This window comes from Haliotis asinina, chromosome 12 (assembly GCF_037392515.1).
Source record: "Haliotis asinina isolate JCU_RB_2024 chromosome 12, JCU_Hal_asi_v2, whole genome shotgun sequence".
In the NCBI taxonomy this organism is placed as follows: domain Eukaryota; kingdom Metazoa; phylum Mollusca; class Gastropoda; order Lepetellida; family Haliotidae; genus Haliotis; species Haliotis asinina.
This window is the reverse complement of record NC_090291.1, coordinates 27501383-27516309: the sequence shown is the minus strand read 5'-3', so window position 1 is coordinate 27516309 and position 14927 is coordinate 27501383. Positions and strand designations below refer to the sequence as shown.

At 40.1% G+C, this 14927-nt stretch overlaps 1 protein-coding gene across 7 annotated transcripts in view; it reads right to left on the bottom strand.

Moving 5' to 3' along the window:
- LOC137258337 (short transient receptor potential channel 7-like) overlaps positions 1-14927 on the bottom strand; it is a 95261-nt gene that overhangs the window by 3710 nt on the left and 76624 nt on the right. For all 7 annotated transcript variants that reach the window (XM_067795983.1, XM_067795982.1, XM_067795979.1 and 4 more), the window contains exons 5-11: positions 8346-8522; positions 6087-6251; positions 4396-4648; positions 4101-4240; positions 2597-2696; positions 1188-1339; positions 65-219 (exon numbers count right to left, since the gene is read on the bottom strand). In XM_067795983.1, the coding sequence (XP_067652084.1) occupies positions 65-219; positions 1188-1339; positions 2597-2696; positions 4101-4240; positions 4396-4648; positions 6087-6251; positions 8346-8522 (1142 nt within the window). The remainder of the gene's footprint in view (positions 1-64; positions 220-1187; positions 1340-2596; positions 2697-4100; positions 4241-4395; positions 4649-6086; positions 6252-8345; positions 8523-14927) is intronic.

Here is a 14927-nt window from a genome sequence, read left to right as displayed (position 1 = left end):
GTGTTTTCATAAATACATACCTACATTCAGGATATACGTATTGGTACACATCTTTTGTACTCACATGCCAAAATATTTTTCCGCAGTCGTGGTGATGTTGTGTTGGGACATCTCCACCATCCCACGGGTACTGGCGGGATAGTACCAGTACAGGTTGTGGAGACCAACCATGAAGGCGATAAATAACACCAGGAAGATCACGGCGAATTTCAGAATGTCCTGTAAACAAATGAAAATATCTGAACATTTCTGGAAAAGTACACTGAGAACGTAATGTAATCGTGACAATCATTATACTCATGGCAGTTTGTTGTGAGACAGAAATCGCTGGTGTTTTAGATGAAACGCCGCCAAACCTGAGCATCAATTACCCGAAGTCGTGGTAAAATCTCTGACTGTACTCTGTATCTGTACCAAACACATTCAGTCGATATTTCATTTCATGTGAAGCTACATGCCGGCTGTATTCTCGATCTACACCCATAGCTGTACTGTTTTCTTAGTATGATTATGAAGATACAAAAGGAAATAAATATGAATTCATATATCTCTACTTTTCATCACATAACAATTTCATGCCAGCTGTTGGCTGTGTACAGTTTTACGTGGAAATCTGCCCTTTGCGGCTGATTCGATGCTATCAGCAAGATATATATTTCTATTCATCATCGGCAGTTTCACTATACGTTTCGTGTGTATGCATATATCATATATTTGTGCTTTAATTTCAAATATTGTTACACGATATATCTCGTTTTACATGGTGTAAATAACTGCGTATATTCACACAAGTGTTTCTGAGGAATGAAGTTCATGGCAAGGTGGAGCTACAAGTACACTATAGTGACTGTGTTTAGTTTTACTCCGCACTCGGCAATATTCCAGTTGTATGGCGGCGGTCTGTAAATAATCGAAACTGGACCAGACAATCCATGTTTTCTATAATACATTATAAGTTAAACACACAGAAAAGATATGTAATTACCCGTGGAATAATAAGCATAATACCTCCCACTTACATTAATTTGATGGATACACACACTTATACGCTCATAGTGTCAATCACCGGATTGTCAAGTCCAGATTCGACTGTACACAGACCTCCGTCATATAGTTGTCATATCTCTGTGTGCGGCATTAAACAGCAAACAGAACGGTTACATCTCTTGGGAACCTGAAAAGCTTACTGTTATCATTTTGGCTAGGGATATCTGCATAGGCCCAAACAGCTCGTTGGCTGGAAGAACATAGGAAACACGAGTGAAACTGATGACGTTGGCGACTGCGAACGAGGCCTCGGCTACGTTGTACGGGTCCCAGCTGTCCCAGTAGAACCGATCTGAAATATACAAACTGGCTTATGTTACAGTTCTCGTGTTAAGAAAATACCCGAATTAAACTGAAAGAACACGACCAGTATTAGGACGTTCTAATGTCAGTGATATGTGATGTGAAAATTGTATCTTGTACACAGTGGGTGACTTATATCAAGCTCAGATGTGTGTGAGTGACGGCTATTTTAACGCCGATTTTAGTAATAATCCAGTTATATCACGGCAGGGGACACTAGACTGGGCTTCATACATTGTACCCATGTGGAATCGAACCTGGGTCTTCAGCATGATGAGCGAACACTTCAGTGACCAGTGCTGCTCCAGCTCCCCATACCAAGCTCGAACAGCTTCCAGACTGGCAACCTTCAGATACTTGATTCCTTCGAAAACCAACGACTGACCACAGAAGCGAATATTCCAACAATCGGCGCCCAGTCGGAACATACTGTGCAATCACACACTGACTACTTGTTGCAAGTTCGTCACTTTCTGACGGCAAGGGAATTAATTCGATGTCACAAAATGTATTTTTGTATGACACTGTATTTTTTACATAAAAAACACTACAGAAAAGACTATATTTTTCACCAAAAAAATACACGCACGCATAACAGGTGTTGGAAAGCACAAAAGTGCATTTAAGATTGTACATGAACAAACAGTTAACAATTACAGAGAACAAAACCGACCAATGCCTGTTAAATAGTGGCTCACTATGATATGTAGTGTAATCAGTACGAATATTCTCTCCATCTCCTTAATGTAGAGGTGACGTGTACACGAGTCTGTCATAAACCGGTTCACATACAAAATGTTTAACTGTTCTTTTTTTCAAAGCTTACATACCCCGTGACAGCTGGTGACCGTTTCATCAATAGGGACTTTCCAAATGAATGGGGTTTTTTCAGTATTGTACAGATAACCTAGTACGAGGGGACATTTTCAGGTCGTATGTGTCACTTTTTATTGATAGGTACATCTTCCCATTGACTTTAAGGGCTTGGCATCTCATGCAAAGAGGGAGCGATTGTTCTGAGAGAGTTTAATGTTATTATCAAATCACAACTGGCCTAGAGACACGGTGCCAAAAAGGCTATATATCTAGGCAGAATTGTGATAAAAGTCCAGACAAATATACGTCGTCCAACACCTTTTACGGGAAATACGGTCGATGTCTAAGACCTCCATTTCAATAGTGTTTCAACTGACATACCTATACAGCTGACTGATATATGCTATGTACATCTGCCAATCAGCCTCACCTGCAATTAACCAGTACATCTGCAGTCGGGCCTCCTCACTGCCTGCTAATAAGCTTTTCCATGACTCGTCTTTCGCAAAGAAACTTAAGGAATAGCGCACCTGGAAAATAAACAATTTGTCTGATGTTACCAATGTATTAGGTAATCGCCTGGTCCTTCATGTAGGCAGACAGGATGATTACATAAATAAACCTTGTGATCTAATAATTAGCTTTATTCCCACCACTGATGCTCTGGGGTACCAGAATGACCATCTACACATTCTTATCAAGTTCATCCAGATTCACATTCCTGTATTGGCGAGATGCATAAAAAACTCTGGCGCGCCTCGTTAACTTTCTGATGGGCTAATCAAAGCCTTAATAGCAACGTTAAGATGTTGTACTTTCACTGCTAAACTTCAAAGCCCAATGTGAAAAGGTTATTCAAGACGCGATTCTAGGATATTAGTGTGAGGGCCCTACAGACAATCTAAAGGCAGATCACAGGAAACCCCCTCTTGTGTTCAGAAATCCCGCACAGCAGCAGACTAACTCGTAATACACTTATAACACTTCAGCGTCTTAAAGAAAGGTCGATATGTCACTTTCAAGGTTACGTGAAATGAACAAGCGTAAACATGCAACGAACAAGTCACACTGTGAAATGAACAAGACATAAGGGTAATCTTTTCTTGGCGGTTGGTTGAACTGTTTCCGTAACATTTTGAAGTGCATCGACGGGAACTTATGTGAAAGGTAAAGAGTTCTGTCTTTGCAGACCAAAACATGTCATATTGATATACATAGATGATTCGTAAGGCGCTGCCCACAGAATAAGGTGATACATGCATGTTTTTACTGAAGAGTAGCACATTTCAACGAAAGATAAATTTCCAATAGATTGAGCAACAAAACATAGAAGGTATGAATGGAACCGGCAACAAACTGCACTCAATTACGGTAATTGCCAGAAGGAAATAACACATGTGCATCAACGGCCATGTTTGTTTATTATACCATGTGTTGCAGGTGATTAAAAGCGAAGTTCCAATACAAATATGTTGTCAGCTCCAAACGGATTACCCCTTACAAAGCCGACCAAGCGCACATTCAATGAGAAAGTGTTTCATCTCGTAAAGCAACACACCCGTTAGGCTCGCACTTGAAAACGACACTTTATTGTGGGTTGGAATGAATAAGTTCTATCTGCCCAGTTAAGTACGTGTTATCTCCCTTGGTCTGGAACAGCATCTGACGAAGGACGTATTATTTCAACGTGTGTATGTATTATTCTAGTGAATACACAACATCTGTGTGACTGGTTGTAAAAACCCTGTGCACTTAAGAGAACCCACGAAGCCGTTGGTATATTACCAAATGGTGGCCACATGAATACGTGCAAACACCTAATTGCGGGTACAGCTACCTGCATTAATACGTTGAACAAAGCACTTTGACTATGTATCTCAGTCCATCCAGCTGTGAATGGGTAACCTAGGGAGAGAAATGCCGAAGTTACTCACCTTGAACATACTGACAAATCTAAGGCCGAAAGACGTCACATAGAGAGTGAGGACGGCGGTGTCAAGGTAGTTGTAGAGGGAGTCAAAGTACTCGGAGAAGCCGTCATTGTACACCTGCTTTAACTCCTGCCATAACATACCTGCACACAAAATAAGTCGTTATTACGCACCTTCAACGGAATAGAATCGTCCAATGTAACCTATTACAGAATGGAATCGTCATAACTTATGTGTATCAAGAACAGATGCCCTCACATATCCACATCAAGTAAACAGAGCCATTCACAGGTCATACCTATTATCCATGTTGTCATCAATAAATGAATAATCTCAGGCTCAAATGTACGCAGCACAAAATTATCAGGCCATCCTTGACTGTTGTTTAAATATTTCCTGTAATGACTGTGTACTTCTGTAAATGCAGACATTTTCTTGTGTGTTGACGGACGTTCCGATGCTGTGGAGATTAGGATCATTGTCAGAAACGTCACGAACGACATCGTCTGTCCAATGAACTTTACACACGGAGATTTGAGAAAGTGGCCCACCTGCGGGAATTGAAAACATGGAATATTATTATCATTTGCATTGAGCATGTTCAAAGGTTTGGCGATGCTCCATCGTCATTACTATGTTCATAAGATTTTTGCCTGTAGCCATTATTACGTGACATAGCACGGCCTAGTCAATACGCAGGCGTCTGTCTATCTTTTCATCAATTTTGGGCTCTAAGCAGCATGTCTCTAGATTTAATTTGTTAACAGACTTCTGGATACGCGAACAATGTTACAGATGGTGTGCTTTGTACACATATAGCATAGTATCTTGAACGTCTTGAAGACATACATTTAAGACATCTCCTGCTATCCTAATTACAATTGCACGTTTATAAGTGGACGTGTGTTACGAACACCAACTAACTTGCTTTTTGTCGCTCCAGATATTCACATATTTACATTATGTGTGTCGTTCACATATTTACATCATATCACATTTTGGTCATGAAACGTCCACTTACATAACACTTAACATATTATGAGAAGCAGCCACGCCCACACCTGAACTGACCGAACTGAGAATGTAGCCTTAGCCATGCAAGGGTACCATTGCGCTCAACTGTAATTCCTTTGAAGTAAACCGTAATTGGGGTAATACGTGGTAGAGATTAGAAGTAATCAGCCAGCAGAAAGAACGTAAATGACTTTATTACGTCGTATTCGCTACTGCCGTAACTGGACTCCACCTAAGCATATTTCAGTTAGTCTGCATATTTCAGTTAGTCTGCATATACATCTTCTAATAAGTACAAATCGAGCTATGCAGCGCCAAAGTTGAAATTATAAATAAGGATAACCTAATCTCAAGTTAGAATGCCTCAAAGTTACACAATCTGAGGTTTATCGCCATTCGAACATGACGATAAGAGCGCCTTGGGAGCAGTGTTCACTTAGAACGTTTACCTATGAAAAGAGGAAAAAAGACATACAGCTCTCTTAGAAGGTGTCACAAAGGAGACTTATGTGGTAAACGTGTGGATTTCGTCGCATTGTGTAGCATATTTGCAATGCTGGGATTCAGTCTAGTCATTTCTTCGAAACTAACATGACATTCAAAGATGGTTCTTTCGGTATTCGTATGAGCAACACTTCTTTGATAGATAACTGACTAACCCTCTTTATATGTGCTCCATTTACACTTCTCATATTGACCGCGCCATAAAACAGTGATACGACTGTCAATATACAGCGCCATGCTATTCATGAGAATAACCTGATTAACATATTCCCTCTGGTGTAAATCACAGTAAAAGGTAACTGATTAGGTCAGCGGAAATCAGTGATCACAACAGGTTTACGGACAAAACTAGAAGTTTACGGACAACTGCTAAAAAGCCTACCTATTTAATCTAGGTGTAAACCGAGGATATCAAATCGTATCAAAAGTAATATATCTACTGAGCATGGTGATACTGCGCATCATACGTACCCGTGTTTTGGGGGCGAACCAGTAGAGTATTGCTAGGACAGGGTAAAATATAGTAATGCACATAACGATGATCCCTCGAAGGAACCAGTTGGCTCGCTCAAGAGTCCGCAGGTCCGAGTACCAGATGCTGACTAGCTTCTGCTGGCAACTGGGATGAGCTACGAACTGAAACATTGATGAATAATACCTGTTATATGAAGCAGCACAAAGATCATATTTATTTGAAATAGACAAATATATAGTAACGAACAGATAGTAACAAATTATAAATCAACGTTGCACGAGTAAATCAGGTTTTCAACAACCCATTCTTGTCGGAAATCCTAAGAGGCGACTAACGGCATCGGGTGGTCAGGCTGTCTGTCTTGGTTGACACATGTCATCGGTTCCCAATTTCGCAGATCTGTGCTCTTGTTGTTGATCACTGGATTGTCTGTGTATCGATGTTCATGATGTTATCGATGCTCATGATGTTAATCTCTGGGTTGTCTGGTCATGACTCGATTATTTAACCAAATAATTTGATTATAATATTAAACAATAAATTACCAAAGTCGCACCTTTGAGCTGTACGTCAAGGCATTTACTGCTGAGTGAGTGAATTAATATTTATCGTCACATCGACAATATTTCAGCAATACCGTAACAAGAACAATCGATTATCATCAATAAGTTTATAAACCCAAAACCCTGTTGACGAAGGACAGTACAATGCTGTAGTACCACAGAAGCATTACTGATAGACTGCAGATAGATCATAACACACATACATAGTAGTGTAGTGAAAATATGCCTCCAAATGTATCAACCTACTCGTGCACCTTCCTTAGCAAACACTAGGCAATGCAATGGGAACACTGGGCAGGCTACGACCTTTCTATTTTCAGGTTAGATCTGACAGCAAATGTGTCGTATTGAGATGTATAAGAGGACTTATCTTAGGTTTCCCTTCGAGTTTGTTTATTATGATGGAAATTTCCTAAAACCCCGAGACAACTGGATACACTTTAACTATCGGTAATGAGAGACGGTATCCGTAACAACTCAGTGATGCCAGCAGTAGTTAGAAGATGGATGGTTACCATGCCAACCGTCTGAACAATTGGATGGTTCATGCCAAGAACCACTGATTCTGACCTTGTCAATAATATGCTTATTTCTTTTTTAGTTGTAATGAAATAAGATCATAAAACCCAAAAGCAGTAAATATTGAAGATGAATTGCAACATGTTTCTCTTTTCACAACGCCCCGCTTATTGAACTGTACATCTGCTCGATAAAGATGTGCATTTATTGGGGCGAGCACATCGTAATTGTCTCTGTGTTTATGGAGGCCACAGTTTTGTTTGTATCAATGAGTAGTCGTGAAACCCTTTGTGAAGTCGCTGATATCTAGGTTCCGTTCCCATAGCCAATCATCGTTTAATGACACCTGTTCAAAATGGCTCCTCTGGGACCATACACGACCCATGGAAACAATTGTCAACCGAACAGTGGGACTTACACTATATTTACCAACATTCTACTAACTCCATATCGTGCGATATACGTTTACGATCTGTATGCACATCATCACTGAAACCACTGCTCTCGAAAGAAATATTGCTGGTTTCATGGAAACCGAAGGACAACGGTCTGAAGACGTTAAGTAAGGTCTCACGAAGCACATAACGCATGTGGTCTTACCCCAGGCAAGTGAGTTTGTTCAAAATTGCCTCTGTTCACCCTGCAGAGTGAGTGAGTGAGTGAGTGAGTGAGTTTAGTTTTACGTCGCACTTAGCAATATTCCAGCTATATGGCGACGGTCTGTAAATAATCGAATCTGGTCCAGACAATCCAGTGATCAGCAACATGAGCATCGATCTGCGCAATTGGGAACCGATGACATGTGTCAACCAAGTCAGCTGTCTGACCACCCGATCCCGTTAGTCGCCTCTTACGACAAGCATAGTCACCTTTTATGGCAAGCATGGGTTGCTGAAGGCCTATTCTACCCCGGGACCTTCACGGGTATCACCCTGCAGAAAATGGGTACCCGATGGAATAAGTCATGTAACCTCCTAGCGCCTAACAGGCACCTTTGTTTTAAATCGGGGTAGTAATAATCAGATTATTTGGGTGCTTCGAGCATGCATTGTGCATGGAGTAATAAATGGACTGTTATTATTATTAAGTGTCAACCACAACAATATTGTTTGATCTGGACATATTAAAACACGGTTTTTTTGCCAAAATGTAAGGCACACACATTTATCTCACCTTCTTCTCATTATACTGTATGGCCAGTTTAAGCCGAGATAGCAACTCGTATGATTCGTCCTCGCTGTCACTTCCCACCTTGTTGAGAAGGACCTCCAACTCATCGTGACCTCTGACCTTATCCAGGAGCTTGACCACATACTGGCTTAACTGGTCAGCCATGGACAGGTACTCCGTCTGTAAGAAAACAATTTTGTTGTAAACTCAAACCTCTAAACTCAAGTGCTCTGGTTTGCTAATGCATGCTGCCATTTACGACGGCGATGAGAAGGAAATGCAATATAAGAACTTGCATCATCTTCAAATCACAGATGTGTTTATGATGGACTTGCGGGACTGTTTCAGACACTGATTTCCTGATTGTTCTATACCATATCTAAATACAAGTCGTCATGCACTGTGTCGTTTCAGAGACCTAATTAAACTGTACGAGTCTAGCCGAAAGAAGTAAGACCGGCTTTTACAATTCACAAACATGTATTTAAACAGAATAAATTGCCCCAATATACACGAAAACAAGAAACGAGGGCACATTCTACACACGCAACATTCAAATCCCTTGTTATATTCAGTTCCCAACAGAGATGGGCAACGATTTGAGGGATGAGGTTTTTACTCAAAGATGACACGTTTTTTGTGTGGTTAAGGGTGGTTTTAGTGTATTCTTATTCCAGCTAAATCAAATTCCAGTCTTGCACACATTGTTGGATAAGACCAAATGATAGAATAGATCCAAGTGGGATGCGAAAATCGTGAGAACTTCTTCAATAAGCTACATGAATATTTTTCATATGTTATGGCAAAAGGCATCGTTGTAAGGACGCTTCATATATTTACCAGAACATCAGCTCATAAATATTTACGCATATCATGGAAAAATGAATAAAGGCATTTCCTTTGGGAAAAGAACTGAAGTGTGAGCTTTCAATTATATAAATGTCTTCAGAGTCTTTAATGGCTTGTAAAGGAAATGAGGCTTTGTCTTTTACTTAAAAGGATCATATTGTTTTGTCATTTGTACTGAGTCAAGACTCCAAACAAGAAGAAATACAGAAGAAGGATCACTGATCTTAAGTACAAAGCCATTCAACAAACTAAGACGTATCGTAAATGGGTAAATGAACACACTTTATCCTTTTGAAAGTATTATAAATCATTACATTATTTATTTAAATATATATTTCTCTATTGTTTCCGTGGAACCATACAGGTATTATCAGTAATATATATGTTGTCAATATACAAAGGGCATCTTGCCTACAGTTCGCGAAAGACGTAATGTCATAGGGCAATGTAAGCGTAAAGTTATGAGAACATGATGAGTTGCAGTCATACGTAGGCTGGTCCAGCATTAGCAATGTTATCAGCATCATGCACCATTGCCAACCAGGGACATGAAATACACAACAATGACGCTCCCGAGGATGACCACTGCCGATAAGACACATGAATCAGACATATCAGCATTAAACCAACGTTGCGGCCATTAATTACCATGGAGGCCTAACCAAGTGTAAACTCTGCCAAGACAACGTTTATACAGACCGCAGATCTGTAGCCAGGCATTGATTGGCAGATACTGTCACCTGTGACACCAGACACTGATGATCTGTCGACATCAGATAACACAAAGGCATTCATCTGGGGGTGGGGGAAGTCTACTATCCTGACCCGCCCGTGCGACAAGGTTGGAGCCCAGAAGGTTCACTTTGGCACTTCATCTTCTCCTGTGACGGAAGACCTATTTTGGGAGATAGGACTAGCTTATTGACCAGCTGATCGGACAGTCCAGCTAAACTGATGATCTTCCTTCCTGAAATACTGCTCAGGGTTTGTGGGTTAGACTGCCGAGATTCCCAGATAAGATAACGATGACGTGTTTCCTTTGCCGTGTGAGATATTGATGTGCACTTACTCGTACACGTGATTATTGGTGAATTGATGAAGTGTACCTAGTGATGCTTCTGTATAGAATCCGTTGATTTCAGTAGGCATTCTCTCACATCATATCTGTACTATTAAATGGTTGGTTTTGTGATGCACGTTGGTGTTGAATGGTGTAATGTGAAGATGTTTAGCGCTGTACATTGGTGTTAAATCATGTAATGTGGTGTTGTTCAGTTGTATATGTGGCCTGCTTTGCCCAGTTACAACTTGTTTTCATATTGACGTATGGCGATAGGTAATGTTGTTCAGTGTTGTCCACTGCTTATTTTTGATTGTTATTATGTGATGTTGTTCAGTAACGTACGTTGCTGTTGACTGATTTTACATTGACGTGAAATGATGTGACCTTGTTCAGTGATGTACATTGATGTGTAGTGTTACCTGACGTTCTTCAGTGGTGTACGTCCTTGCATAGTGATACGCTCAAGTCCTCCTTGAGAATAATATTGACATTTCTTCAGTCTTCAGCACGACCCAACCGTACATCATGGTAAGAAAGCTGCAATCCACTGCGGTGAATTCACAACTGATTAGATGGATCGGAGATTTCCTCCATGCAAGAGATCAGTGAGCGGAAGTTAACGGCAGTGTATCGGCTATGAAGGTTAGCACTTCAGGAGCACAACAAGGTTATGTTATGTCCCCAGTTCTGTTCACTCTATACACCAATGACTGCACTTGCATAGAAAATAACTTTATAATATGGTCAGATGTATGATTTACGAATCAGAACGACAATACGGAGATTCTGTAATGAATTTCACATCGTGCTGTACAGAAAATCATTTGATTTTGGTTTTTGAACTTGAAACGACTGAGTGTGTATTGGTTTCAGAATGTTCTTCCCAACAGTAACACCTTCGTTCATTAATGATGAACCAATTGAAAGAGTCACTGAATACAGGAACTTTTATTGATAGCAGGTTAACGTGGAATACCAACATTGATGCCCAGTATAGTAAATGCCAACAACGCGACGGTCTAATGTACAAACTGCGATCTTTCGATGTTTTCCCGATCTGTTGTGATGTTGTTTTACACCACTTTTATTCAGAGTATACTATCCTTTTCTTCTCAGTGCTGGTTCGGATCTCTTTCAGTCATGAACAAATCAAAATTTAACAAAATTGTAAATAGCTAGTAAAATTACCGAGGTCACTTTCAATAATGTTTCACTTTCTCTATGAGAGGTAAGTACTTTCAACGTCTGAAAAAATCATTAATGACCCAATACATTCTTTAAATCAGGAGTATAAGCTTTTACAACATTTGTGCCATCTGGCCGCCGCTACATAATGCTACTCTCCAAGATTAAACGATATCCAACGTCTTTTGTACCAGTTATCACCTTATTTTTAAGGACATATTTATCTCTTCTTATGTTTTTAGTAATTACGTATTTCATAGTGTTACTCATTTGTATGTTTCTCAAGCTCTTTTGTCCAAAACGAATTCCTTTCAAAGGTAATTAAGTATGGTATATGTCTAATAAATGACAACTTACAACCGTACAAATCACAGCTCAACATCGAATGTATATTAATCAGCCGAGTTGTGAGTTGTTTGGGAATTCTTTGGTGTACGCTGATGTCAACTGGTGACATGTGTTACCGTTCCGTGATTACGAATGTTGTGTTTTTCTGTCTCGGGAAATATAATATGCTATCTGATGTATGGCATGATTTTATTGTCCCTGTCTAGCCCAATACAGGCTGTAAGCGTCTTGTTATTTATATTTCACGACGCACTTCATAACTGTAATAGTTACGGAAAGTCCGGTTTTATGTTGTAGTCACGAGATTTCACGCTGAACCACCTCATATTCCATCAGGGACAAAATACTTGATATTAGAATATTGTAGACGCGAAAGGTAATATTCCGTCTTCTGATTATTTTATTCATCGCATTTCAATTGTTTTAAAAGCTGTTAAATGAGGGTGTTAAAGTACAGCAGGTTTCACAGTTAATTAGTTAACAAACGTCCTGGGCATGTACATGGTAAAAGTGCATTACAAATTAGCAACGATGGAGACAGAATCGCTAGGGACGCCCCCAATGTAATACCTTAGGGAGAAAACTAAGCCACAATTTTCCGATTGACTTGTTTCAGATGACCCCGAAAGATAGACGTGGCGGACTAATTTCCGTCTGAGTTGTCTTAGGACGGAGGAGTCATTAGCTGTGGAAATATTGGAGTTGTGCGGTCATGCGTAGTAATATTGCACAGACTGAAGGTTCATTCGTGGATTGGGCAATTCCTGCTTTGACCGTAGGTGATTTATCACATTCATGCTAGCATGATTTGGAGAAGGGAAGGGGCTCTTTTTGACAGCTGAACGGGTTTGACTATAGATGTAAAGAAACTGTGGTTGTTACTAAACAGGTCAAATGTGTTAAGGATGGGCGGGCTTGGTAACGCGCCTTACCAATAAACATACCTATGTTACTTTAACCACCACCTTTCCGTCGAAGGCATGGCAACCAAATACACCAATGTATTACATAAACCAATGTATTTCATAATGACCTTTGGGCGACCATACTGGACATACGACGCACAATAAAGCACCTGCTGCCTCATACTTTGACCGTAATTAGTTTAAAACCTACCAAATTACAACTTGTTCATATGGAATCTGTGCATGCACATTTTGAGATTGGATGTCTTAATTTATTACTTCTACTCAAACTATACGATACTGCCAACCAACTCAACAAGTTTCTTAAATCGACAATTCCATTTGAATGATGAAATTAAAGACCAATATTTTTCATCCCTCTCAAGACGTTCATTTTCTCGTTAAGCGAATTCAATTCCACCACGTTTTGTGGTACCGCAATTCAATCATGGTATAAAATTTTTTTTTTCAATTTCCGGATTAAGCAGCAGTTACTTTTCAAGCGGATTAAAGTATTTATAGTTCTTAACCCGAGAGCTCCTGATTGCGCTGCCATGAGGCATTCATCTCAAATGTTACCGTCGGATTTAAGGGTGAATGCAATTTCTATTCTGAATGAGATTTTTTTTAATGCCGCATAGGCAGTCATACTTGAAGATATCATATTTCATGATTGAAATGGATTTTAGAGGAATATTATCTGAAGAGCGAACACTTGGGTATGTGAAATGGTTTTCTGGCACTGAATTGGCGAAAGAGTCCAACACCGTCTACGCCACATCGATTATCGATACTGGCACATGCGGTCGGTATATTCAGGGTTTCATTCCTTATCATCAGGTAACTGCATCTGCTACACTTCCCCTGCTACTGCTTCAACGACATCAGTCGCGGAGGCTATTGCATCAAGTAACCACAACCACTACAGATGTTCCTCATTACAACTAGACGATCTACAATGGCTTCTACACCCCTACCTTCCACATCAAGTATGCCTGCCCTTACCACACCACTGCATGAGTCAGTATCAGAGCTACCTGGCATGTTGGTGTAGCCTAGTGGTTAAAGCGTTTGCTTGTCACGCCGAAGACCCGGGTTCGAGTCCCCACATAGGTATAAGCCCATTTCTGGTTTCCCCGAATGTGGCATTTCTGAAATATTGCTAAAAGCGGCGGGGGTTAAGCTAAACTCACTCACTCACTCACTCAGAACTAACTCAAAATACTATGGCAAGTACTATGTGTATATTGGCAAAACGTAAGCATGCAAAGGTCTTAGTAACTGTTCTTATAAGAAAAAACATGAAACTAAAACCATCTGTTTACAAATGCATTGACTGAATGTTTGTTAAAGTATATTAGTCGCCGGTGGGTGTATCAGGTCCACAGGTCAGAACAGGTCAGAGTTGGAAGGCTATCTAAACAGTTTTGTCTCGATGCCGTCATTAGGTCAACGTGGAGTGCCATCACGAGGTGTGTCTATACATTACAATAACACACCGATCTGAAGTCTGCCAGACAGATTCATATGTCACCAGACGATACCGATACCAACACCATTACTTACTATTTACTGTTTCCCCTTGTCTCATCAATGTCCAAATATATATGTGGGGCACTGTCAGGTAGGACAGCAAGACCTCTAATTGGATTTGTATTAGGTTTGTTACCAAACACGTGCACTTCACATTCATAATGTTGTTTATGTAGTAGACGTAAATGGTTCTGTTTTACTTGGTTTCTACACTAGTTGACAGTGTCTACGCCATACACAGTCTGACCATACGTTATCTTGGATCTGCATCATGAAGACATTGCTGAATAGTCCACTGATGATGTCTTGCATTGGCGACAGAAATGTACAAAATGGAGCAGAGAACGTATTGTGCCAATTAGACCAATCCTTCGCTAAAGTCCTTGCCTCATTTTCGGGATTTGGATTTTCTGCTGACAAGGATCTAGATTAGATTACAATAAAACGCTATTTTGGGAATATTATTTCTTGTTCCATTATGTTATGCATAAGACGTTCTCGCTGAGACAGCAACAACGACAACTAAACCTGAAATCGATAATACCCAATTATTGATAGCCCAGATACTGGGGAGGTATAATTATCTGCAAAGAAGTTTTCAATACGAAAAACAATCGATGCTTTCATTTATGCAATATCCTGTGCCCGTTTCTAGTTAACGGAAGGAAATCGCCGAACAAACGATTACTTTGTTGGAGATAA